At 43.2% G+C, this 27,004-nt stretch overlaps 1 protein-coding gene across 8 annotated transcripts in view; it reads right to left on the bottom strand.

Moving 5' to 3' along the window:
- TNIK (TRAF2 and NCK interacting kinase) overlaps positions 1–27,004 on the bottom strand; it is a 376,555-nt gene that overhangs the window by 17,637 nt on the left and 331,914 nt on the right. For 3 of the 8 annotated variants that reach the window (XM_072808063.1, XM_072808059.1, XM_072808067.1), the window contains 9 exons: positions 26,481–26,644; positions 24,375–24,472; positions 23,501–23,524; positions 17,619–17,803; positions 9,374–9,503; positions 3,562–3,726; positions 1,378–1,489; positions 1,038–1,124; positions 364–534 (listed from right to left, as the gene is read on the bottom strand). In XM_072808063.1, the coding sequence (XP_072664164.1) occupies positions 364–534; positions 1,038–1,124; positions 1,378–1,489; positions 3,562–3,726; positions 9,374–9,503; positions 17,619–17,803; positions 23,501–23,524; positions 24,375–24,472; positions 26,481–26,644 (1,136 nt within the window). The remainder of the gene's footprint in view (positions 1–363; positions 535–1,037; positions 1,125–1,377; positions 1,490–3,561; positions 3,727–9,373; positions 9,504–17,618; positions 17,804–23,500; positions 23,525–24,374; positions 24,473–26,480; positions 26,645–27,004) is intronic. The other 5 variants (XM_072808062.1, XM_072808065.1, XM_072808066.1 and 2 more) reach the window with 3 other exon arrangements.

Genomic DNA, 27,004 nt, shown 5'->3' on the forward strand with positions numbered 1-27,004 from the left:
GGGTGATGCCCTCATTCCCCTTACAGGATGTCGTACAGCTCACAGAGGTAGACTGTGGGGCACGTCACACAGTGCTGGGCACACAGTGGGTGTGTAGTAAGTGGTAGCTTGTACTGTTGTTGACTTTAGTCCATCACTATTATGGGATGAGGCCATTTCGAGTCTGATCTTCATTATCTTGGGCATTAGGTTATCAGTTCTTGCTACATGTAAACCTGCTCTTGATCTCTCCTGAGGCCAAGACAGTCCGGAGTTGGGACTCTGACATCCATGATTCAGCCACTGCTCTCCTGACGGGAAGCTGCACAGGCTCCTAAGGTTTGAGGGTTGATGTATTAAAGAGTGGTAAAAAGCAGCACTTACCCCAGAGAGCTGCACAAAGTATTTCTGAGTTGAATCGTTTCTTATATTTTCTGATTTCCGGTGTGTCGCTATGAGGTCGAATGTTGGTTGGATTTACGTTCACCACTGAAATCTTTCTTGCTTCATTGAGTTTGGCCTGTTCTTGCCTAAGAAGTTCGCTAGTAAATAGAGCTTTGAGAAAAAGAATCAGAGAAGTCAGTGGCACCTTAGAAAACAACCAGTGGAGATACGGAGAAGGCACTTCAAAACACTACGATTTCTCCTTGTTTAGTGGGCATTACAGGAAAGGCAGAGAAACTCTGCAACTATGCACATTTTATACATTGTTTTAGTAGAAGACAGTAGAAGTCATTCACAGAAGCGGTATTTTATCCATTAGTAAAACAGACTTATGGGTATGACTTGGGTGGTTTAGAGACTAGGTATTCATCTCACAAAATTGAACACAACTATCTCCTGTATCATACACAGGAAAGATCTACTTTTTAAAATTCTGTATCATCAACTGACAAACTGGCCGAAGCTTCCCCTGATGATTAGTGAGTTGCGTTAAGTCCAAAAAGCAAGACTCTGCTCTATATCAGCCAGACCCGGGTGGTAGGAAGCACACACCTAGAACTCAACACAACTCGACACGCACTTATTAACTGCCTACTGCGTGCACAGCATTGTACCCAGAAATTGCTTTTGAGAAGTATGCGGTAAGTTTGTAGGTCTCTTAGGAACAGCTTTTCCCAGGGCCCCTGGATACCTCTGGGTTCCTACCAGAAGCAAAATAGGAGAGATGAAAAAAAAAAATGGAGAGAAAGAAATTGTTTTAGAAATCCTACAAAAATCATAATGATAATAATAATAAAAATAATAAAAACAAAACAAAAGAAGAAAGACTTCCCTTTAAGGCAGGCCCTAAGCAGAAAATGGCTTAACTACTGGGCCAATAATTAATTTCTTTACCAGGTCGTACCAGACAGGAAAACCAAGCTGTTTCTAAAACATCCGGGCCTTCTTGCTTACCCGCAGCTGATGATTCTTCATCTTCTTCATCTTCATCAGTGGGAGATGTCTGATATACTCTGGGGTCCACAAAGGGGGTGAAGGAGGCCTTCGTGCTGCTCCCCATACCGTACTAATCGATATGCAAGAGGATTAAGAAAAGCAGATAAATAAATTCTACGAGGATGAACAATACTAGGAATACTTAGCTTGGACTTTAAACAGATTCTTCAATTCTCCTCCTGGTCTTGGCTGCCAACAAGCCATTGTGCCTCTACAGGGCCCCATTAGTTGTCAGACTGCAAGAGTTGCAGTGAGCAAATTATTACATTTAGGACAATATGGTAAGATGGCCGTGGCCATAGAACTCCTCTCTCCCTTGAATAAAAACAATCTCACATTGACCATATAGTCTCAAGAAAGGCTGGCAATAAACGAAGTGACCATATAGTAGCGTTTCATCCCATACAGTCTGCCGAAGGCTCCCTCTCGGAGCCTCTGGGCCCTTGCACACTAGCCTGGTGATGTGAGTGGATTGGTATTGGCTCAAGAAGCCTTAAAATCCTCAATTCAGGGGCAATTTTGCCCAGGATGGAGTTTCTCCTTCCCGGAATGGTTTCCTTAAAAGGATACTTATATTTACATGCCTTATTTAGGGACTTCATGAAGATACTAGGTTTGTAGACAGTGCACACCTCGAGGGCTTACTGAAAAAATAAATCTCAAGGGCTTGCATGGCACCGTAAAGACATGAAGTCAAAACAGACTAGGGAACAGCAAGCTAAACATCAGGGCTTCATGGGGTGGGAGTCCGTATTTCAGCTTTGCCAAAGAAGGTATAGTAACTACCTCCCCAGCCTGTCTGCCCTCTCTCCTCCCTCTCCCATACTCAAGTCCTTTTTAATATCACAAGCAGACCTGCATTCAACATTAAGAAATATCTCCTTTTAGGACAAATGTCTTTAACTAAACTTTTAGTTTTCAGCTTTGTTTTTAGGTTTCTACTTAAAAATAAAAACATCTCAAGACCCCTCAACACATATGGAGAAAACCACAAAGATCCAACCTGATTTAATTCAAGGCTCCCCCTCCGCCTTATGAAATCAAAACCCTTTCACCCTCTACAAGGTAGGACTCCTTCCAAATAGAGGGCTTTCACATGCATCTTCTCCTTTGATCTACAGAGGTCTGTGAAGGAGGTGGCGCAGGTACTCATATTCCCACCTGGAGCTGGAGCAGCAGCAGAATTTGAACCAGCAGCAGAATCATTTGAACCATTGATTGGACAATCCCATTGGGGTTCTTTTTGGTACCACGAGAGGGGTTCAGGCAGAGAAAATTTGCCCACATGGCGTGAAGTCGCCAGAGGAAATGCCGTGCCTTCCAATGCACCTGTGTGCTCTTTCCCTCAGGGTAAACAAAGCTCATCTGCTCAATAACTTCAGAACCCAAAGGGTATATCATAAAAAGTGGGTGGACGGCATCAAAAACACCAGTGCATAGGCTTCATAATTCCCTTCAGGGCCTATGTGTGATTCACAGGACTATTCATGAAACATGACCAAGCACCATGAACTCATCCACTGGTCAAGGCTGGGTAACACCACCCACGAGCACTTCCTAACAGACTATTTGTTCAGGCTGTTTCCAGGGACTGTTTCTATTCAGGAAAGATAGCATCTTATTTCTCCTTTCCCCATACAATTTGGAGTTTTGGAAGAGGAACGGTTGGAGAACCTATTCATTGATTTCTGTCTTTCATTTAACAAATAATTTCAACCTCATTTTAGGTCAAACTTAGGTTGCCTAAATTAATGTAAACATGACCCTCAACTATTGGCCTTGGGATCTCTATAGGCTGAAGTTTCTATCACTGGCCCGGGAGATAGGAAATCCCAGTTCTACTTAGATTTGTCACAAACCAGATGTGGCCCTGGGCAAATCACTTAACCTCTCTGAGCCTCAGTATTCTCATCTGTAAAAACAGATTTTGGGCCAGATGGTACCTAAGAACCTTTTATCGCTGTGCTTCTATGATTTTCCTCTAGTTAAGTATTTGCATAAGTAGTTCTATGGTAGATACCAACTGAACACATTTCAGGGAGCTTAGCAAGGCCCATTCTTGAAGCTGGAAGGGTTTCAGGCCCCCCGCCCCTGCGCCCTGGGGAGAGAACAGAGCTGTCCTGGCTGTTGCCCAGCACCTACTTCAGTCCCGGATTCCATCTCCTGGGAATGGGTGGAGACGCGCCCCAGGCCCTCGGTTGGTGTCCCCGCTGGGGAATGGCTCTGCTGCACCAGGTCTGGAAGATTGATGTGGCCGGCGAAGCCATTGCTGTCACTGTGGCCAGATCGCTTCTTCTCTCCAGATGTCTGAGGGGGCGTAACACATGAGGAGCATTAGAGAGAGGGCAAGGGCCTCAGAGCCACATCCCTCCTCACACAGGACAGGCACAGTGGTCTCCAAATGGACCCGCTGGGCTGTGTGGGATGATAACATTCACATTTCTATTTTACTAAGAAAATAAAGAAGACGTTAGACTTTGTTAATATTTAGTATCTGGACTGACCATGGGGTCTTTTGCTTCTGCATGAGGAGCAGTCAGGGGTCACACGGATGTGGGGGTTCCCTGTGGGAAGACAGGAATGCCACAGGCAGGTGGAGGGACTAAGCATCAGAGGTGTGCACCTGCCCGATCCCCTCCTGCAGTATTTGTGCGTACACACCAGCTGACCAGATTTGCAGATTATACTACCAGCTCACAATGACACAAACCCACAAGACATATACATGACCTGAAGATATTCAGATATTGCTGAAACGAACAGGTTGAGATGAGATGATGCTAATAATCCATGGGCCCCAAGAAAATTCAGAGACAGTATCAACCCAACTCCCAGGGCTCTTTGTCAGTCGTGAGATCAAAACAATGATTAATTAATCAGATCTGACAGGAGTTACCAAAAAAATGTATTGAAATGATCTACAGATTATTTGAAACTACAAGTTTATGTCTGCTATCATTTTTTATATTTTTTAAATTTTTTTATTGGAGTTCAATTTGCCAACATATAGCATAACACCCAGTGCTCATCCCGTCAAGTGCCCCCCTCAGTGCCTGTCACCCAGTCACCTCAACACCCCGCCCACCTCCCCTTCCACCACCCCTTGTTCGTTTCCCAGAGTTAGGTGTCTATGTCTGCTATCATTAACCTGAATCTCCCACAAGCAATTATGGTGCCTTGTGGTAAAAAATGGAAGTCATCGTGACTAACAAAGAATTTGAAATGTTTATAGCATCCCTTTTTCATGTCCTTCCCAGGATTACATACATATAACATATGCAGTAGGACACATGCATGATTTGTAAGTAAATACACTGTAATTATGGGGCCCTTGGGTGACTCGGTTGGTTAGGCGTCTGATTCTTGATTTCGGCTCAGGTCAGGATCTTAGGGCTGTGAGATCAAGCCCCCACATCATGCTTAAGATTCTCTCTCTCTCCCTCTGCCCTTCCCTCCTCTCCCAACTGCTGTGTCTGTGCTACCTCTTAAAACAAATACACTGTAATTATGTGCGATGGCCCTAAAATTTTTACTGACGGGACTGTATGACCTAAGAATTTGGAAACCACTGCTCTGGAGAGCAAAGCCTCCCAAAAATCCCAGGGAAGAAATACAAGATTAAAAGACAGCTCTGCTTCCGTAGGCCTGGCTTTCCAATTTATATTTACACAACCAGCCCACCGAGGTTTCTTAAAACAGACCTGACTTAGTAATGAGTCCCTTCTTCCTTCCTTCCTTCCTTCCTTCCTTCCTTCCTTCCTTCCTTCCTTCCATCCATCTAACATTACTGAGTGTCCACTAAGGGTAAAGCATTTTGCTGAACGTGGAGGAATCAGCCAGGATCAGAGGACGCAGATAACACTCCATGCCTTCTTTGGGGCTGGCTGGCATGTGCTCACCAGCCTGGCTTCCCCCATCCAGAGCCTGTCCTTGTCTTGCAATGACCACTCTGGACCTGCTTCTGGTGACAAGTGAAAGGAGGCACTTTCTGGGGGAGGGGATGGGGTGCATGGAATGCATGTTACCAGGGAGCTTGAGAAATAACTGGAAGGCAGAGGCCCCCTCTGTTTCTTGGCAACCTGCTCATGGCCTGCAAGCTGCCCCAGCGAGGGCTATTTTCTGGATTCAGTCTGTCCTGGTACCCACCCGCAACGTGTGCTAGTGCCTGCTCTCTGAACGGAACACTTTGTCTTCTAAATGACGTTTATGGGGTTTGGTCCTGATTCATCTCACCGTCTCCAATTTTATGTGTACTGGGCAGCTTTTCCTTCCTTCTAACTTCTGTTCAAAAGCTGAAAGGCTTTTTTTTTTTTTTTTTAACATTTCCCCCCAATCTCCTAGTAGCTATAAATCACACAGGGTGTCTCTTTAGAGTTTTACGGGCTCTCTGTTCTCTCCCCAGCATTCTGACTCGGGCCAAAAATGGATGCAGACACACTGCTTATCAAAGAAAGACCTGAAGAGGCTAAGAAGGGGAAAAGGCCCCGACAGTGAGAAGCCTGAAGGAATCCAGTGGTGACCCCTGAATCTCCCCACTCTGAGTCATCACCTTTGGTCCATGCAGTCAGCTCCTTAGAATTAAATACCTTCTGTGCGCCAGGCACTCTGCTGGGAATGCAGAGATCAATGAACCACAGCCCTGCCCCTGAGGACCTCCTTACAGAGCCCAACAATTTCTAGATACTTTCTGCTCTCGCCATTCCCATGGGGGCGGGCACTAAGATGTGCTGAGCAACACACGTGTCTGGGACGATGCCAACGCTCTAGGTATGTTATTCCACACCGTCCTTAAGATAACACCACGGGCTAGCTTCCATTATCCTCATTTGCAGATGGAAAAACTGCAGTGCAGAGAATTCTGCTGACTTGCTCCAAGCGACACAAGTTCTAAGTGCTGCAAACGGGGGGCCGCTGCCACACTAGGTGGTTCTGCTCTCGGCCACAGCGACTGGACTTGGCGTGGACACTGAGCCAAGCAGGATCAAGTTCCCTTTTGCGTTTGGTGTTGGGTCTGAGGACACTGGTCAGTGTGTGCGGGGCAGCTGCACCGGGCGGGATGTGGCGCATATCTTGCAACTGGGGGGCAGGTGGGGGAGGTGAGAGCTTGTGCCTGCAAAGGGAGAGAAAGCGGGTCTGTGGAGTAGAAAGAACAAAGGAGAAATTGGAGGAAAGAGAAATGAGGGAAAGGAGACACAGGCATCGAGGAAAGCAGAAGAGACAGGAGAGACAGGCCGTGAGAGAGCCAGAGATGGGCGCAAGAGAGCTGCCTGGGCTCCTCACCTGTTTTAGTTTCTGGTTCCAGCCCTGCACAGAGTCCTGACTTACTCTTTGCCTTTGGATTCCGTGTATGAAATACCTCGGAATTTTTATTTCCCTCTCTCTGACACCTACCCCACCTCTTCTTCCCTTGTTTAAGCTGTTTTAAGCGGATTCTTTTTCCTATTACTTCCTATTACCAGCTGGTCAGTAAGAAAGATGCTATGGACGGAGGCCCGTGGAGTCCCAAGAGAGGCTTCAAGGAGAACGAGAAGGATGAGCCAGGCCCACAGGGACCTGCTGGGCAAGGAGTGGGCAGGAGGGGAAGGAGGAAGGGGGAGTAGCTCTTCGAGTAGATGAGGCCCTATGGACAAAGTGGGGGATGACAGCTGGTGTGGAGTGTTCTAGAATTAGAGTAGGAAAAGGTCTTATAGGGCCATAGGACAGGGAGACAGAAAACCACGGGGCCTGGGCATGCACCAAATTTGTGTATCTTGGCGAGAGTGTGGATAGTAGAGCCAGTATGTTCCTCTGGAACCATCCTATCCACTCACATGAGAATGCTGACTTGAGTGAGTTCTCCTTGATGTCCATGTTGGGGGACTTAACAACAGCACCCTCTAAGCTAAGTTCGATTACGAGTTTTTCTTTTCTTACTGTTCTGTCAGGGACATACTTTTATTTGCAGTCAACATTTGAACACCTCTCCTTTTAATGGACTCCAACGCAAGGTTTGTTATCTTAAAAGTCCACATTTGGTTAAGGTGGAATTTAGAAACCGAGAGACGAAGAGATTTGGGGCCCTCAACAGATCAGATGAGTGCTGTTTTCAAAGTGATCGGCTGCGGTCGCGGAACACTGGAGTGCTTTCAGCAACGTGGAGCCATTCGGGTATCTCGGGCCGCCCAACTGAAAGTGTGTCTCCTGATAATCTTCGTCAAGGTCCTGACTCTGTCACAAAGACTCAAGCAAATCTTGAACTGCATCAGAAATCAGAGTCCCTTTGTGTGGAGTCAGAGTAACGCATTCCAAAACATTTCCCCCCAAGTCTTCCCAGTAGCAAGTCATAGTGATAGCAGCCTTCTACACGTCCACTGGAATTACCCCCTCACCACACCGGGAGATTCATACACCAGCACTACGCAATGCCAACTGCACGGCCAAGTCCACTTCTTATTTCAGGCTTGCATGACAGGACTCTTTAAAGCCTACTTCAAAGATTCAGCAAGGCCATATAATGAGATTCTAGCAAGTTGCTCTGGGAACTACTCCTCCAGTGATAGCCCTACTCCCAATTATTATTTCAAAGGCCTTATTCATCTCAAAACTACAGTTCTTTTCTTTCTTGGGGAGAGCAAAGCCTGCCATTACAGTTTCCCAAGCTCTCCTGGCTGAAGAATGACAGACGATGTACATTGTTTCAGAGGCAAGAGTGGGGAGTGATAACAAGCAAAAGGAGAACTTGATTCTGTGGTGACAGTGAGATAAAATAAAATAGAGCTGACCCTTGCAAAACACGGAGGCTATGGGCACTGACTCCTGGTGCAGTTGAAAATCTGAATAGAACTTTGGACTCCCCAAGAGCTCAACTACTCTAATAGCCCACTGTTAGCTGGGAGCCTTATCAATAACATAAACAGGTGATGAACACATATTTTGCACATGTATTATACCCTGTGGTTTTATAATAAAGTAAGCCAGGGAAAAGAAAAATGTTATTAAGAAAATTATAAGGGCAAGAAAATACCAATATCAGACCGCATTGAAAAAAACCTCCACATGGAAGTGGAACCACGCAGTTCAGACTCGTGTTATTCAGGGGTCAACTGTGTTCACATTTATTATTAACTCACCCAATCCTCTAAGTCATCCTATGAGTCATCTACCATTTACGAAATTTTATACATGATAGCACCGACCCATGGGGACATCAGGTTACCAGCCATTACTTTCCTTCTAAGCAAAGACTTGGTGTCAGACTTGCATGGTGACGATGAAGTGAGAAAGGAGAGAAGACAAATTCTGATTCGTCAAGGCCCTTCTGGTTGGCACAGACGCTGTGGGAAGTGCTGCCTGTGGGAGGACATGTGCAAGGGAACACATGCCCCCCCCCACTCAAATGAAATGATGTGCCTTGAATTTAAAAAAAAAAACCCAATCGTACAGAGTGCTAAGGTACATTTTCGAGTAGATCTGCATATTCCTTTGTTCTTTCATCAAAATAGCTTAGCAGCCTTTTTAATGTTGACTTAATTAGGTAAGATGATATCACCACTTCTTGGAACTTCTAAGCATTTTCTCCATAAAATCCACAAGGATAAAGCCATGGGGGGAGGAGGCATAACAAGGGCCTCGGATGCTACTGAGAGAGACCATTCATTTCTGTTTTCCTGCTGTAGGAAACATCTAGATTTGCCAGTTTTATATCCTCAAGCTCAAAATCTATATTCCGATTTGCATTGCTCCGACTGAAGAATTGGGATTAACGTAATTAAGTCCCACTTGCAGAAGCTTTGAAGGGTACGGGAAAGAAGGTGGCGGACAACTGAAATCACTCAGCCATTTAGAAGCACAGGGTCCCCTGTCCCCGGGCCCCATTCACAAGATTCACAAGGCTTATAAAGCTTTCTGCGAGAAAGTTCTAGTATTGAAGCCTTAAGAAATGCACTTCCTCTACACGGTTTTTACACCAGCTTACCTCTCTTATCATCAAGGTTCCTTCTCTTGAAATACTGCTGCTGAAAGTGTCCGCGTGAGAGGTCTCCAGCCCATGCGTGCCGACCATTCCCACATTGTACTGCTCTGTGCTCCCGGGGGCTCCCGTTGGTCTGAGATGGGAAGGAACAACAGAACCAGAGATGTATGTTTAGGGAACGCCTGCTTCTTGGTTACTTGAAGTCTTTCAAATTGTGGTAAAGAAGCATATGTAGCATAAAGTTTAACCATCTTCACCATTTTTAAGTGTACATTCTAGTTCATTTGTAATGTGGCACTGATGCCTGAACAGGTGCCCCACTTTTGCAACATCCCGTCTCCACCTCCTCTGCACACAGCAGCCCTCGTGAGCAAGCTTCAGACTCCCCAAGGACAGAACTGCTGCCGTCGGGGTCAGAGCTGGTTCCTTCTTCGACCTGCACTTTGCACATGCTGTTCCCTCTGCCTGGAAAACTGTCTCCAACCCTGGCTCTTGGCTGGTTGCTTCTCATCTCAATGATGCTTCATCTTTTTTTTTTTTAAGATATTATTTATTTATTCATAACAGAAAGAGAGAGAGAGAGAGAGAGAGAGAGAGAGAGAGAGAGAGATATGCAGGCAGAGGGAGAAGCAGGCTCCACGCAGGGAGCCTGATGTGGGACTCGATCCCGGGTCTCCAGGATCGCGCCCTGGGCCGAAGGCAGACACTAAACTACTGAGCCACCCAGGGATCCCCCGATGCTTCATCTTAAATGATAAATTGCCTTGAGCAGTCTTCTCTCAGCACCTGGGTCTTATCCTACCAACCCCTCTTCTTTCTCTTCACCCTCTGTCCTATTAGTTCTCATCACAATTTGTGATTCTTTGTCTTTTTGAGTCCCTTGTAACTTTCTCCTTCTATCTCATTAGAATACACGCTTGTGGGTGCTACACTATATGTTGGCAAATTGAATTTAAATTAGAAAGAAAGAAAGAAAGAAAGAAAGAAAGAAAGAAAGAAAGAAAGAAAGAAAGAAAGAAAGAAAGAACACATGCTTGTGAGGGCAGTCCCGTCCATCTCTGCTCATCACTGCTATACCCAGTGTGGAGCTGGGCACAGAGTAGGAGTGCAACACGCAATCATTTGATACATGGATTTATACTACTTATGGAGTAGAAATATCAATTAAGGGCATTCTGGCTTCCTAGGACATCCATCAGCTACGCTGTTTACCAATATGTAGTACTTTTTAAAACCTCTGTAATTGTTCCACAGTGTGCTAGATTTATTTCCAGTTTGTTTTTTTGTTCTTGTTTTTAAGATGTAATGGAGAAGGTAACAGGACCTTGACATATGCCATGAGAGCAGAGACTGATGCTGAAACATTTCGCATGTGTCTTGTGGCACAGACTATAGCATCAAGGGAAACTGAGAACCAGGTCATGTGGTTCATCCACAGGATTTCAGTTTCCAGTGTGGACCTCACTGACATGCTGTAGCAGCAGCTGCCTCTCTTTCAAAGTGGGTTTATTAAAAATAAAGGCATCAAGGCCTGTTTCTCTCATTAGATACATTTTTTTTTAAATTTCTGGTCTCTGGGATCCAATCAAAGTCCAAACATTTGATGAAATATTCAATTCAAGAAAGAAGAAACATGCCAGTTTTCTGACATCTCTGGGACAGAGGAGACGAGACATATGTTAAAGATCCAAACAAAAAGATGAGAAGATGAAAAGATGAGTCCAGACTAAAAAGATGCAGAGCAAGATGCTTACTTCAAAACTACTAAACTGGAGCAGTAGACGGACTGAATCTAAATATCAGTTAGAACCGATGTGTTTGGGAAGAAATTTCCAAAGAAGCAATTTCAATATTGCATTCCTAGAAAGGAGACATTAAGAGAGTTCAGGAGGCATGGAAAAAGATACTGCTGCAATGAATGCCTGAGAGCCAGGTTTCCCACTGCTGGAGTGGGAATTTCCAGGTAAGGACGTGGAGGGAGCTAGAATGAGCCATGTGTTAGTGAATCAGAGTTGAAGAAAGCAGGATAAACCTTTTATTTAATGTAACACAGATGGCTATATATGGAAACATTTGTAGATATGTGTACATAATGGGTTCAATATACAGGTATATATTTCCTTGCTGTGTCAGCTGAGAGGGCCTAAAAGAAACGATACGCTAGTAGCAACGAGCACACCTAGGGCCCAAATCTTGGTTCTGACATCATTCTTTAATAAAAGGAATCAAGGCTTCCAGGAGAAGTGGCTGATTCCAGGACCAGAACAAGGAATACACAAGATAAGCCTGGAGCATCTTACAGTGTCAGAAAGTAAGGAAGTGCTTGATTGGGATGTGTCAGCCATAGGGGTATAGGTGCCAACTGAAACAGCCTCCAATGGTTGAAGATAGTGTAAGCAGCAAAATGAAGTACTGGATCATAATCCAAAGTGCAAAGTAAATATCTAGGAGTCTATATTGATATAAGTAAATGAGTTAATAAACAGAGAAGAGATAAATCTCTGCAGAATGAAATTATGTAGAGACTCCACCCTAAAGGAACGTAACTCCTCACTCCCTAAGTGCCAGCTGTGGACTCTGGCTTCCTTCCAAAGAGTACAGTGTGGAAAGGGGAGGAAATTACATCACAGCACAGAAACCTGACAAGCATTACCTCTCGGCCAGATGATCAAGGTTAATGCCAAGAGTCCTAAGTCACATGTAGAGCACATACTCTTGATATGAAGTGATAAAAATGACATGTGACCTCTGTCATCTTTCTCCCTCCCCCAAATCCATGACCTTAGTCTGATCATGACAAGAACATCAAATAAATTCCGGGAGAGGGTGATAGTCCTAGTTGGTACTCCTCAAAGCTGTTACGTTCATCAAAAACGAAGGAAGTCTGAGAACCTGTCACAGCCAACAGCAGTCTAAGTAGATATGGTAACTGAATGACTAAATGTAACATGGTATGCTGGATGGGATCCTGATACAGAAAAAAGAACTTTGGGTAAAAATTAAGGAAATCTGAATAAACTATTACAATATATTGATTTTGGTTGATTACTTGTAACATTTGTACATACTAATGTACAGTGCTTATAACAGGGATAAGTGGGACAGTGGGTAGGAGCAGTACCAGGTGAACTCTGTACTATCTACCCAATTTTCTTGTGAATTTAAAACTGTCCTAAAAAAATAAAGTTTATCAATAATAAAAGAATGAAAAAAAGGCATAGTTAAAAAAAAAAACACTAAGGCCAAAACAACTAAAACATTTTATAGTTCAAGTAATCCTTTGTTCTAAAAAGTATTTCCAAGATCGAGCCTGGTGGAAACAACTCGTCCAATTTCTTATAAAGAAAACAAAATACTTCCACTGATTAGAAGGAAATCTATAGGAAATTTACTGTGATGAGGTCACAGGTTTAGAACAATAATTTCGTCTAATAGTATTTGTCAAAGTGTTGCTGTAGGTACTCATTTAATTCAATTCCATACACATTTATTGAACACTGGCTATGTGCACGGCCCTTAGTGTGGCATTGGAGGTGGATGTAAAAGCTGAGGAAGGGGCACCTGGGTGGCTCGGCTGGTTGGGCATCTGACTTGATTTTGGCTCAGGTCATGATCTCAGGGTCACGAGATCCAGCCCTCCATCAGGCTCTGTCCTGGGCATGGAGTCTGCTTAGGATCCTCTCCCTCTCTCTCTACCCCTCCCCCTCCCACCCATGTGTTCTCTCTCTTTAAAAAAAAAAAAAAAAAAAAAAAGCTGAGGAAGACACGGCTCCTGAAACTACAGAAGTGAGCATGCCAAAGAGCATCAAAACATGATGCGAATACTCAAATACAAGGCAGGACATAAGTGCGAATGCAAGACGGAGGGAGAGGTCATTGCAAGAAAAGGTGCAACACTGGAAAAATACAAAGCATCATTTGTAAGAACTGATAGGTGGGTTTGGATTGAAGCATATGTTGATGCAATCACGAGCCCCAGGGATGAAAAGGGTCCTCCGGCACCAGGATTTGGCGTGACAAGAGCCATGCTTCTAGGACACTAATAAGACCAGAGCTGGAAAAATGGACAGAAGGGCAGAGAGGACCACAGACAAGGGGCGGGGGGCTCACTACAGCAGCCTGGGAGGGCAACGGGGTCAGAACCATGGCTTTCCAGTGATAACAGAAGGAAAAGAACACATACTATGTGGCTTTAGTGTCCACACTGCATGCCCTAGGACTGTACGCAGCTCAAGGGCTAGGCCAACAGCAGAGGGTCCTAATGGTTAGATGTGCCTCCCCTGTACTGCTCTGAAGCAGGCGCAGGCACTTAAGGGAAGATGCTGATTCAAGAGGATGCTTCTTCAGCTTGCTTGATCCGATGCAAATCACCTTAGCGCACTTTTCCTTCCCTTCCTCCTGTTTTATAAAGCTTTTGTTTTTTTCCTGCTTATAAAAATAGTAAATGCTCATCATAAAATTGGGGCTTTACATAAAATAAAAGCCACTCATAGTTGTATAATCCCGAGGTAATCACTTTTATAATTTTAGTCTATTTCCCTCCACCCGTTGTTTTTCCATGCACGAGGCATAGGGCAACGGTGCAGTTGGTTAGTCAGGGAAATAATCTTAGTTATGGGCATGCTTATAGGTTCCACCCTATGCTATAAATATGAAACCGGCACCATCCATTAAAAAAAAAGTTGTTGCTTTGAGCAGTAGGGTCTACAGTTGTTTGTCTGAATGGCTGGGCTCCATTTCTGAGAAACTCTTTTAATATATTTCATGGCAGTGAGCTGTGCTGTCATATGTATATTTATGTCTGTGTGTGTACACACAAAAAATATGCCATATAGATGTATATGTGTGTTTATTTTAGATATATGGATCTAAAAATATGTGGCACAGAATGTAAAGGCTCATCTTAACAATAGAAAATAAAAATGATAAGAATATATATATATATAAGTGTTCTAACTCTGAAATACCCTATTCTGAAAAAAAAACAATTGTTTTATAATGATTTTTTTAACAGTGTGAAATTTCTTAAGTATACAACTATCATGCTATAGCAGAACAGACTGCATATATTTTAAACTCACAAAAATGCATATATTTACCAAACCAGAATAAACACATAGACAGAAACCCACAAACTTGTATCCTGCCTTGTCTCTGAGTATATCTCATACCCAATTAAATATTTTAAATGTTCTGGGTGGGTGGGTGGGTCATTTTCTTCTAAAATTTACCAATTCTTGGGGCGCCTGGGTGGCTCAGGGGTTTGGCACCTGCCTTTGGCTCAGGTCGCGATCCCGGGATCTGGGATCGAGTCCCGAATTGGGCTCCCTGCATGGAGTCTGCTTCTCCCTCTGTCTGTGTCTCTGCATCTCTGTCTGTGTCTCTCATGAATAAATAAATCTTAAAATAAAATAAAATAAAATTTACCAATTCTTAAAGAGCCATGTCAACTTTTGCCTCCATTCAGTGATAGCCCATTTATTATTTCTGGATTAAAGAGAATGGGTGACGGGCACTGGGGGTTATTCTGTATGTTAGTAAATTGAACACCAATAAAAAATAAATTAAAAAAAATACAGAAAAAAAAATAAAGAGACAGATCCTCTGAATTGCTTTACCAGTGTCTACTCTGTCCTTTTTACAAATCATCTTGCTGAAATGATTTCTCTCAAACACGGCACTGATTATGTCACGTCCCAGCCCAGGAGGCCTTCAGTGGTCCCCAATGGCCACATGATAAAGCGCACGCTTCTTAGTCTGGTTTCACTAGACCAGGCCACCCCCCTCCCTGCCTCCATGCACCCTGTATCCCTACCAAAGCCAACCGTCTGTGCCTTTACTTCAATTCCCCCTTGCCTGAGATTCTAATATTGCCGCACGCTCCCTCTATTTTGATGAGTTGTGAACATGTCTTTCTTCTGGATTGGGCTATAAACTCTATGAAGCCAGGACTTGCATTTTCAGTTCAGTGCAATTGAACATAAATCAAAGTCACTGAAGACCAATTCTATTCCAGACACCGTGCGAGGTGTTAAGAGCACAGAGATGAATGAGACACAATCTTCACCCTCAGGGATCTCACAGCCCAGAGACGGAGACAGCATGTAATAAATATCCCGATTCCAGTATGATATGAAACTGTAGGATTATGCTCCTGCAGGGGCCCCACAGGGGAAGGTACAGGCTCTCTCTGCGCAGGCTGGGCTGTACGCAGGTGATTTCCAAAGGGACAGGAGAGTGCCGGACAGCAGAAAGGAAGTGCAGCATGGCCCACCTAAGCAATTTTAGAAAGGTGGGTGTTTCCATAGCGCAGGAAGAAATGGATGTGCCCTTAGCCAGCAGCAGGCTAAACACTGTCAACAGCCTTGCAAAATATGACAGGGCCTCAAAACCAATGTGATCGAACATCTCTTCCAAGGCTGCCTTTGGTCGTTCTTCCAAATATTTATATCAGTCTGAAGTTTCCACGTGTAATCTTGTTTCTCTCCAACTAGCCTACACACACTTCTAGAAGGTGGAAGGCAGGACTCGTGTGTGCACTCGCCGAATGTCTCAAAGCCCTCGGTATGGTATGGAACACAGAGTGGAAGTTTTATCAGTATTTTAAATTCATTATCCACTCTCATCCTGGTAGTTGTATGCTTGGTGCTTATAGGGAATTTAAAACATCTGTTAGAAAAATTAACCAATGCTGAGTCAAGATAAAAACTGAAAGGACCAGCATATTTTGCATAAATGTTTTGGATTAGTGATTTTGCCTCTAGAACAATTTTATTTGCTGTTAAAAAAGCAATTTAATGCAATTTGTTTCAAATGTCATATTTTAGCATATTTATGGTTGTCAATAACTGTGTAATCAACAGCGGAACAACAAGTATAAATTTTCAGCTATGATAATTGGATTTGCCTCTCAGAATTGCTCGTATATAAAGACTGTTAATCAATGGATGACATGCTCTGCAGCCTGGCCAGCCCTCTCTCTCCAATCCCTGCTGGACAGGACCGTAATCTGTGACCCGAAATGGCATCTTCTCTATGGGGAGTGAGTGCAGTGTGATGACCAAGACTAGTAGCTGAGCCAAAGAAATGGAGGTGAATGGAGAGCAAAGTTGGTATAGTCAGTGTCCCACTCTGTCGAATTTACAGCAAATCGGAGCAACAGCAATTGTGTGTTTATTGGGGGGAGGAAGCAAGAAATTTATGTGAGTGTGATTGTCTGAATCTACCTGTTTTAAACTGGAGAAGGAATAGGGCAGAGGAATGCTCTCATGGGACCCTGTCCAATGAGAAAAATAAAAAAATGAGCCTCCCCCTTCACTAAACAAAGAAAAGTAGTAAAGGCTGAAATATAATATTAGTAAGCAATAAGGGAAATGTAGGTAGGCATAAATATAGGTATAAACAGCCAAAAGAAGACTGCAAAGAGGTGGATAGAACGTAGTGCGGCAGGTCACAGGCCACAGAGAAAAGGATCGCACAAGGGAGACAGTGAAGAAGAAGAAAATTGTAACAGGGATATGTTTAAGTCAAACCCTCAGAAGGTTCTCTGCAGGATGATCTGACTCCTGAGTCCTCTGCTGGGATGCTAACCCACGCTGCCACGTGCATTCCTCCTTATGCAGTAGTGGTGCTGATGATGGAATATGTCTCATGCTGTTAATTTTAACTCCTAAATGTCATTGCCCATAATCCCACTCTTTCAGTTCTAGGGGGACAGGCAAGTGCCAACAGACTGGCTGTCAATATCATCTTCCCCGGAGATGACAAGAACCAAGAAAGTGTCACCGAAGGGAGAGCCAATCCAACCAGAGTACCTGGATAAAGCATATGCAGGCCGCACATCGCTCTGTACCGCAGGGGATGGTGTCTGTGGACGGAGGTAACCACAGGACTACGCTCTAATAAAAACTCAAATCCTGGGTGGCTCAGTCTGCCTTCAGCTCAGGTCATGATCTTGGGGTCCTGGGATCGAGCCCCGTGTAGGGCTCTCTGCTCAGCAAGGAGTCTGCTTTACCCTCTCTCTCTCCTTCTTTGCCCTCTCTCCCCCTCTCTTATAAATAAATAAAATATTTAAAAACAAAACAAAAGAACCAAACTCCAGTCCCCAAAGTCAGTTGGTCCTGCCAGAGACCCATACACGATCCTAGGTTTAATTCGTATTTCTTGAATATTTAATTCTTCATATTTCAGCTTCCACTTTGGAGACCTCGCCCTCCCTGGCTGACATGTGAAAAGCAGCCCCCCTTACATGAGTCTGGGTATGTCACTGACAGCCACGGTCCCATCGTGGGTCTCGCTCTCGCCATCCTCCTCCTCCTCATCACTGCTTTCTGACTCCTCACTAGAGGAGGAGTAATCAGTCACCTTCTTCAGCGGGCGGTTTGTTTCTTCAATCCGGAGTTCTCTTAATTCTTTGGCTAATGCCGTCAGATCCTACAAAAGAAAAGGTTGTTGGGCATGTGTGAATTGTAGAGACGGAGACGACCAAAGTCACATCTCTCATCAAGTCAGTGCTCCCGCTTAAGCGACAAGAAAAGAAAGCTCTATATAGAACTGTTACAAACATAGTTGCTGCATGGAACTAAGAAAACGATGTTTGTAGCGCAGAGAAACTAGAAAAGAAAGATGAAATAAATTTACACTTTGTTCAAAACCAATGGCTAGACTGCGACGGTTCAGTTCTGAGTACACATGCGTATATATGTGTATGTGCGCTGTGTGTGTACACATATATACCGACATCGGGGTCTCATTTTATTTTGGGAAGGTGAAGTTGGTCACCCTCAGAGTTAAGGGGGAAACACATGGGATTAGCAATTGCTCCCCAGTATTTTGGGACTCCTGCCCAAGCCATGGTCATGGCCTTTCCCCTCTTTGATTGCTACTGTACCAAAATCTAGCATCAGTCACAGAACAGAGCAATTCCCAAGGTTCCACTACTACAATGACTCATTTGGTGTGTCATCATTCCCTGGAGAGCAGAGGCACGGCATCAAAGGATGGCCCACCCCAAAGCCCAGTGCCACTGACATTTAGAGCCACAGAGCTGAGTTAATCAAGAGGAACAACAACAACAACAACAAAAAGAGAAAAGAGGAAAGGAAAAAAAAAAAAAAAGAATTCTCTTCCAGCACGATAGGTGTTTCATTTTCTTTTGTTTAAAATTACAGTCACCTGGCAAAAACCCTCGTAAGGAATATGGAAACGAATGTGCAAACACCAAAAGGAAGAGATCGTTTTTCAGCTTTCCATGAGTATGATGCGATCTTTAGCCTTATGGAGGTGATGATGTGGTATTTAGTCACGAGGCACATGGCAGGCAGTGTGTGGATCTCTGACTACCTTGTATTTCGCATGCTTTCAGAGCAATGCAGAGGGAAGCCGTTCTGCAGAAGCATGGCCACTCTAATTTGCATGGGTTCAGCTGCCCCTGGCACATGGCATGCAAATGAGGAAAAAGCAATTTGACATCATTCTTACCATTTCTCCCTATATTAGTGACCCATGTGGGAATCAGAGCATTCAGTGAGAGACAGGGCATTAGGGAGAAAGAAACTCATTGAAAGATACTAAAGCCCACAGTTTTCTTATGGCCATATTCTCTCTTTATTTCAGTTCAGAAACGTTATTTGTCCAATTCGCCTGATACAAGATTAGAGCAACGTATGTGATCAAAGTGACATCTCATAATCTAGCCGAATTGGCTAGAAGAAACACTGTGATAAATGTGCATAGTTAAATTAGAAATAGAATTTATCTGGGGGAGGTAACAAATCGTCATGCTTCTTTATCGTCACCTCTAGGTCAGGCATTTGCTAGGCTGGCTACGACTAGGAGAGGAAACGTTTTGGGTGTTTCATTTGGTCTAGCATCTAGCAATTCAGGAAGCTCAAGGAGGGAAGTGAAGGAGTCATCTCTCCGAATTTCATAGTAAAATCAAAGGAAAGCGATCGTGGCTTTTAAATTTGTTCTGAAGGCACCTGAATGGCAGCATTTGTAAAAGGGAAGCTTTTGAAAATTCAAATTGTGCATTTTCCACCCAAACATGCTTGCTTGGCTTTTTACACACATGCACACACGCATGGCCTCGCTATCAGTGGATATATTTACCCCATCTGTGAAAATGGAAATAGGATCATATTAAAAACACTCAAAAGTGTTTAAGTAGAATGTATACCGTTGAGGAAGAAAATTACCACATAAAATTTATGCAAATTTAATTCTTGTTTCTTTGGTAATGGGCCAAAATAGGAAAAGCCAATATTCAGATTTCGGCTTTATACTCCTTATTTCCTCTGGACTTTGGTAATATTTATCTTTATCAAATTGAGAGGACAGTGAAGAATATGCAATGCTTGAGCACCATGGGAAATACAGTTTAGATATTTGTTAAAGCTATGAATAGAAAAGGATACTATAATCATCGAAACCAGTAAAATAATGACAGATAAATTTATTTTGCATTTTGTTTTCTATATGTTAGGAGCATGTTAAGTCTCACCAAAGAATGTAAAGCATTTAAAAGGTTACTTATCATTTAAAAACACATTTTATTATAATTTAAAGAGAGAATATGGTTTAAAATAATTTATTTCTAATGGCAATAATTCTGAGTAAAATATAATATTATTAGTTGTGATTTATTTAAATTTATAATACATTTTCCCCGTGGGTTCTTTTTCCTTATCTCTGACATTTCAAAACAAGACAAAAGAGATTTGAAAAAAAAAATTAAAACGATTTAGAAATATTTAGTTGGTTCAAAGCCCGTTCATTTAAAGAAAGTCTCATTCATGAAAATGTCCTAATTTTTTCTAAACACCGGACCCAGGAAAAGTTTAACGTTCTGACCTGTTTTACAAATCTCACTTTTAATTAGAACTTTTATTTGTTTCTACATTATTAAAAAGCTCTCTTTCTTGAAACACTGAAAATAACTGCAAATTCCTTTTAAGTTTACTTGGTAACGGCTTGGACGGTGAGACATATATGAGACTCCCAAAGTAACAATAATGAGTAACTCAAAGGTAATACCCCAGTCAAAGAAAATTAATCTTCCATTGCCAATAGCTGAGGTTTTGTTCCTTATCCATCCACTCTGGAAGAATTTACAATAGCAAAGTTATAGAAAACAGACATGAACTAAAATTGACACCATCAGGTTCAGATCCATTTTCATACATTTTATTTTCTGACAATACCAATTTTCTCCATATAATGAGTTTTTGTGGTAATTTATTGCTTGGCTGTCTCAAGCCTGGAGCTAAAAAGTATTAAAAAAAAGGAAGAAAAAAGTGCTATTTAGCATGAAAATATTTGAGAAACATATAACTAAAAAAAAAGAAATACAGCAAAATGGTAAGATTTTTTGACTATGGAGTAAATGTGAAGACAGGAGTCTCTTATCCAAAGGCTTCTCTTGCTGTAACACTTTTTAGAATTAACTTGACATATTTTTTTTCATTAAAAAGACTCTTATTTGATCTGACAATTATGCACACTTTACCTAAAAAAGGTGCTCTTTTAGGTCTCTTTTTAGAAACAACACGGTTTATTCAGATTTTAGTTCAATTTTTTGGAACTGTTAAAATAATGGTTAAAAATCTTTAAGCTGCTCTTTTGTTTACACATGAAAATAATTTATTTCCTTTTTAGGAAATCTTATGAAATGGCATTGGGGAAGTTCCTTAACCTCAGTATCCTCATCTGGGGAAAAAAAGGTTTTAGACCACTAGGTTTTAGACCATTGTTCAAGGTCTGCCCAATCTATGGGTGTGCTCTGGAATCTCTCAGATTCTTACACAGTAACAAAAAAATAGCGCTAAAGCCAGTGTTTGCTTATGTACCTAATCCTCACGTCATATGTTTAATTGTGCTAAAGGAAAAAGAGTATTTATTTTCAACGATTATATTAAATAACCACAGACTGTATCGAACAATCTCCTATTTCACTAGAAAGGAATGCTAAATTAATGGACACTCCCTCAGATCGATTTTCATGAAAAATCAAACCATTAGATGAACAATAACAAGCAACACGTTTTCAGAATCTTAAGGCTTTTCCTTTCAATCCTGGGTTATCTAAATGGCAAATCAGTTACTATAGAAGGAAGCCATATCAAAAGCTATGAATGAAGGTGGGAGAAAGGTTTATTGGACTCGTTTTCTCACCTGTGGCACTACTGACATCTGGGGCCAGATCATTCTCTGCTAGGGGTTGCCCTCCTCTGCACGGGAGGATGTTGAGCAGCATCTCTCTGTTCTACCCACAAGACACCAGTTAGCCCTGCCTCCTGCCCTCGAGTCGTGACAACCAAAACTGTCCCCAGACTTTGCCAAATATCTCCCAAGGGGATGAGAGGATAGGAGGGAAAAGGAGAAGAGGAATCGTCCCTGGTTGAGAACTACTGAGTTAGGTCGAACCAAGTAATCCTCTATTTTTAGTGGCCTAGATCTGTGATCTCAGAATCACCTGGAGGGCTTGTTTCTACCACACAGGGATCCAGAGATTCTGGGGGTGCAGCTTACATCCCCTCCATGACGTGTACTTCGGTTGCCCCCTCTCATCTCTGTCCAGCGTATGAGAGTAAAGCAAAATAAATAAAGCAGTTTTTAAAAGCCTAAGGCATCCTGGGCTAACCAGATGAAATCCATTTCCCTTACGACTGCCACCTTTGAGCTAATTTCTGCACTCATGAGCTTTCCCTTGAGTTACGAACGCACGTAACCATTTTACTGGCAGTCATGGCACCAGAATATCGTTCTCTTTCTTCGACTATTTGGGAGAAAACTGATACAAGTTGTGAGAGTTGCTGTCCTTCTGACTATTATGAGGGGAAGGGCCAGGCTGTAGCACAGAGCAGTGAAGAGCATCCTCTGTTTCCCTTTCTATAAATGCCACCTACACGTTGTAGACGTGTAGAGTCTTTTTTTTTTTTTTTTTTTACCCCAAACGAACAGCAATCCTTTACCTAAGAAATAATGTTCTAAATCACTCTGAATGGTAAGGCGGTCCTAGTTCTGAAAAAGGGGACTCTTTGGTGAAGATCAGATGCATAGAAACCTGCTTCTTCCACCTGCCAAAATGGTTCCATGTCTCAGGCCCAAGCCTTAGCATGAGGACAGCCTCTTGGCTTTCTGCAGTACCTTACACTTCATAAAATGCTCTTGCATACGTGATCTTGAGTGATCCTAATCAATCTCGTAATCGAGGCAGAGCAGGTGTCTTTATCCCCACGTTACATATGAAGAGACTGGCCCAGGGATATTATGAGACTGGTCCTGGCCAGTTATTGATTAAGGGGAGCTAGACTTTGAGTCTGTTGACTCCAAAGCCAGTGCTTTTTCCATATCATTTCACAAAAAATGGTGCTCAGCAGAGCTACAGCCGTAAAGCCATAATAATAATCTTCAGATTCCATGCAGTTAGGACTCTTTGCAAGGCCTGTCTCTTAAGAAACAAAACAAAACAAAACACAAATCTACTATGCTGTGTTCATGCAGGTCTGACAAACAGCAGTAAGGCAGTCATCCTTCTTAGCAAGCTACCTAAGATTGACAAAGCCATATATTTTTCTAATGGAAAAATGTCTCCACAGATAAGGAAATAAAGTCACTTAACTCGCCAGGATTCATTAACTAAAGTTGATGTTGCTGCTGCTGCTGTAGTTAATGTCCCACAAAATTAATCTAACAATACCCAGTAACTCCTTGTTCACAAATCACACACTATAAATTTGGAGTGCTTTAGAATGATGTCTCTTTTCTTTGTTAGTAAAACTGCCATCCCCTCGCAAAGCTGGTGAGTTCAGGTTAAGGGCTGGGCTTTGCTATTGGAAGATGCTGGAATGAGAAATCGCCAATAACAAAGCACTAATGCTTCTCTTTAGCCAGACTCGAACGTTGGAGAAGTGACATTTTGGCTCAGGAGGAAGGTCTCTGGAGCTTACATGGGTGTCTGAGGACCTCAGGCTGGCTGCAGTTGAAGGGGCTCGCCTTCCAGCAGACCACTCCAGAGGACTAAACTTTAAATCTGTGATCCAACAGGCCGCCTCTCTGAATGTCAACACCAGGAAATCAGCTTTATATTTACATCTCGTGACAGCATGACCAAGAAAAGGTAATACTAACCTCATCTATCGCTTTCTTATAGCTCTGAGATAGGAGGAACCCAATCCAGAAGAATCCACAGGAGAGGGAAAACCCAGAAGAAAGGCAGCAGGTTAGACACAAAATGGGAATTGTTAGTACACAACTGATAAATGCAAAAGAGTGGGGAGAACCTCAACCCTGGGCGGGGGCAAATCCCCGTCGTTACTACTCTTACTGTGCCTCCCGACTTCAACACGTACAGAGCAGAGTAAACCAAAAAAGTCTTCACATTCATTTAATAGAAAAGGTTCTCCGAAATTTCAAATAAAGTAAGTGCATAGTAACTCATTCCAAATTAATTTCCAACTTTCACATGTCAGCCGCTATGCTCTTATTTCTTTTGCTAAAGCTAATGGGGTCTGTTATGTCTCAGCAAATGAAGCTAGATTTCAAGTTGTCAGGCCCCTTGTCAAACCATGCTTATCACATTTTGGTCCGGAAAAATATAGTCCTGAAGGCATGAGAAACAGCAAAAATTACATTGATTCATATGGAAAATAATATGGGGAGAGGGTGGAGTAGACAAGAGAAACCCACAGAAAGTGCCCACATCTCCTTAACTGCCAGCTTTCACATCTTTTTGCCAAAGCTGCCGAGTAGAAATTATGTAATGCTAGGAGTTATTTCTCCCCCTTTTTTAATCTCTAAAGTAGTGCTAATGATCAGCAAAATGCCTAAAGGCAGATAAGCAATCCAAAATCTGTTCAGTTCTTTCTGGATGGCTTCCTTCTGGATGCTTCTAGCATCCATTCTTCTTAATCTCAGTAAGTTTTGTCTCAGAGTCATGAGTGTATCCCCAACTACTTTATCCTATGGTTTCTCTGGTAACTTAAAAGAGTTCAAAAGCACTCACAGCTGGTCGACTAGGTCGGGTAATATCCCTGGATTCTTCTGGCTTCACCTTGGAAGGCTCGTGGGGGAGCACAGGTGATCCTTCCGACTTACTGTTAGCTAGATAGAAAAACAGGGGCCAAGAAAAATAATGACCATCACAAAGTGTTGACTCAAGTTCTGGAGTTCTGTGGTGAGTCATCCTTCAGGATTACTCAGGGAATACGTCATTCACTTGGGCAAATCCTCAAACACATCTGTGAACAAATTGTTAATATTCGGGCAAACACATTTAGGCCTGTAACCTGGAAGTCACTATTAATAATAAGAAAAATTGGCAAGCACCACTACCACCGCCATTTACTGAGTGCTAAATGTGCATCACGCTTAATGCTAAATGCCTTCCAGATCAACTGTCTCATCGGATTCTTGATCCAACCCAATGTGCGGCACCCTTTTCCCATTTTACAGTTCCATATAGACTTAGATGGCATACTAGCCTAGGGCTATGCTGGAATTATGGGCAGAGTTGGGATTCTGTTTTATCCGAGCCCACTTCTAGGTTATTACACTAAACCAACTTCTGTGTTAACATTCTATGCTCGGCTGCTTCTTTGACCACCTACCCATCAGGATAGGTTATTTTGAAGGGATAGAAATCTATTTCATTTGATGGAATGTTTTTTAAACAGGAGGCAGGGGTTGTCTGGGTCCTTTAAGGAAGAAAGAATAACGTGGGAACAGGAAGGAGAGTGTCGGTGGCAAAAGGGGAGATTCCCAGAGTAGAGGTACAGAGCAAGGGTGGGGGAGGGCTCCCCAACAGCTACAGAGTAAAGAGCATCTCTCCGATTTACTGATGGTAGACAAAATCAACCTGGCACAGGAGAGATTCTTTTGTTTTAAACTGGGCTTTCCCGGGCACAAACACACCAGGGATACAGCAGTGTTTTTAACCCAGAAGACCTAGAGGCCAAAGGAGAGAAGATATGAAGTAAACCCAAACCAGATCAGAGAATTAAAATGATAGGCCTAACTTTTAGTTTCCTTTAGTTTGCTCTAAGGATATTATGTTGCTTATAAAGAAAAGAAAAAGTGGGTGAGTTTACTAAATTAAGCAAATTTATATTTGAATTAAAGCAACAAAAGCACACATAGCTATGGGCTGGGCCACACCAATGTCTGAGGAATGCATATGGGGGCAGCCACATCCCAGTCCAGCGACATGAGCACCACATGTCAGGTTTCAGCCTTTTCAAAACAGACATACAGTGATTTTACTTATTTAAAACCTTCGGAAGATATTAGGGGCCCGACTCTGTGTCTAATGAAAGAAAAAAAAATAAAGTACTGGTGTTTTTTTCTCAGGCAGAGAAATTTGTTAATATCTATCAAATTACACTTTGCAAAGTTCTAGTGTTTATTGCTTGGAAGCAAAATTATCTTTCTGAAGGAGGTTGTTCAGAAAGAGTCCGTTTTGTCGCGAGAAACGATGTGTTGTGTGTAATTAGCTGGACACGCTGCTGTCTTTCACAAGCTCCTTCATTAATGAAAACTGAACAGTGATGGAAGACTTGAATAAATGGTCAGAGAGGCTCATTTTTTATTCCTCTTTAGTAGCAATAACCTGAAGAGTCAAATACACTTTTTAAGTCAAAGAGTTTACTTCTTCTCTAAAGCGTATGTATTCTCCATTAACCTTTACCAAATTCCACTTTGAGAGATTCCCAAGTATCATGAGCAATACTCAGAATCCCGAAAAGGGACGATGGGCGTATCGGGGAGGGGGTACTAGGGGGTATCTGAACCTTGAAACAGGCAACAAGGGGCAATGGGAATTCAGGTGACTCACAAGTGATTATATTTTCAAACAGGGCCAATAATCTATGATCTTCCTGGAAGACCATGTCATCGGCAAAGAGAAAAGATTTAGTCCAAACTGTGGTGTCACACATGCAACTGGGGCTGGTGGTCCTCTCGTCTACGGAGACCGAGGCTGCGGGCAGAGAGGACTGTGCAGCATCGCACGGTGGGGGCCACGCCAGGAGCGGGGGGCACAGAGGTCAGGGAGTCAGCGGAGCCCGTGGCCGCGGCTCTCGGCCCCAGGCAGTGCTGTCCGGGGAAAGCTTACCTCGAACTCTGGTCCGTTCGCTGGACCCCGCTTGCGATCCAGGCTGGGAGCCCCCTTGGGAGCTGGGCTGGGAGCTGGGAGTGCTGGAGCTAGAGGAACTGCCGCTGCTGGTCCTCTGCAAGGGGCTCTCCAAGACGGGCTCCGTTCTCCGGAGGTCAGGGTTGCTGTACGGAAGGCAGAGCACGGTGACTACACCCCCAGACCTTGCCACTCACAGACACAAGCACAGTCCAGTCCCGTCCCCATGCAGAGGAGCAACGATGGCCCTTGTGCCACCACGCACTGGAAGGGTCCACGGAAATGCCAGTCCTGAGGGTCTCCGTGGAGCGCCCAGCCTGATACTGCCAGGCGGGTCCTGGGTCATCACGCTAAGGTGTGGGCTCTGAAATGGTGTTCTCCTCGGGAGGCTTTCTCTTAAACCCTTATTCTCATGTTCATCATAAAAAAAGATCTTGAAAAATATTAAAAGATTAAAAAAAGAGAGAAAGCCACACATGCAATCTCTGGCCCAGGAGACAGCCAAC

The sequence above is a fragment of the Canis lupus genome, chromosome 31 (assembly GCF_048164855.1).
Source record: "Canis lupus baileyi chromosome 31, mCanLup2.hap1, whole genome shotgun sequence".
Taxonomy (NCBI): domain Eukaryota; kingdom Metazoa; phylum Chordata; class Mammalia; order Carnivora; family Canidae; genus Canis; species Canis lupus.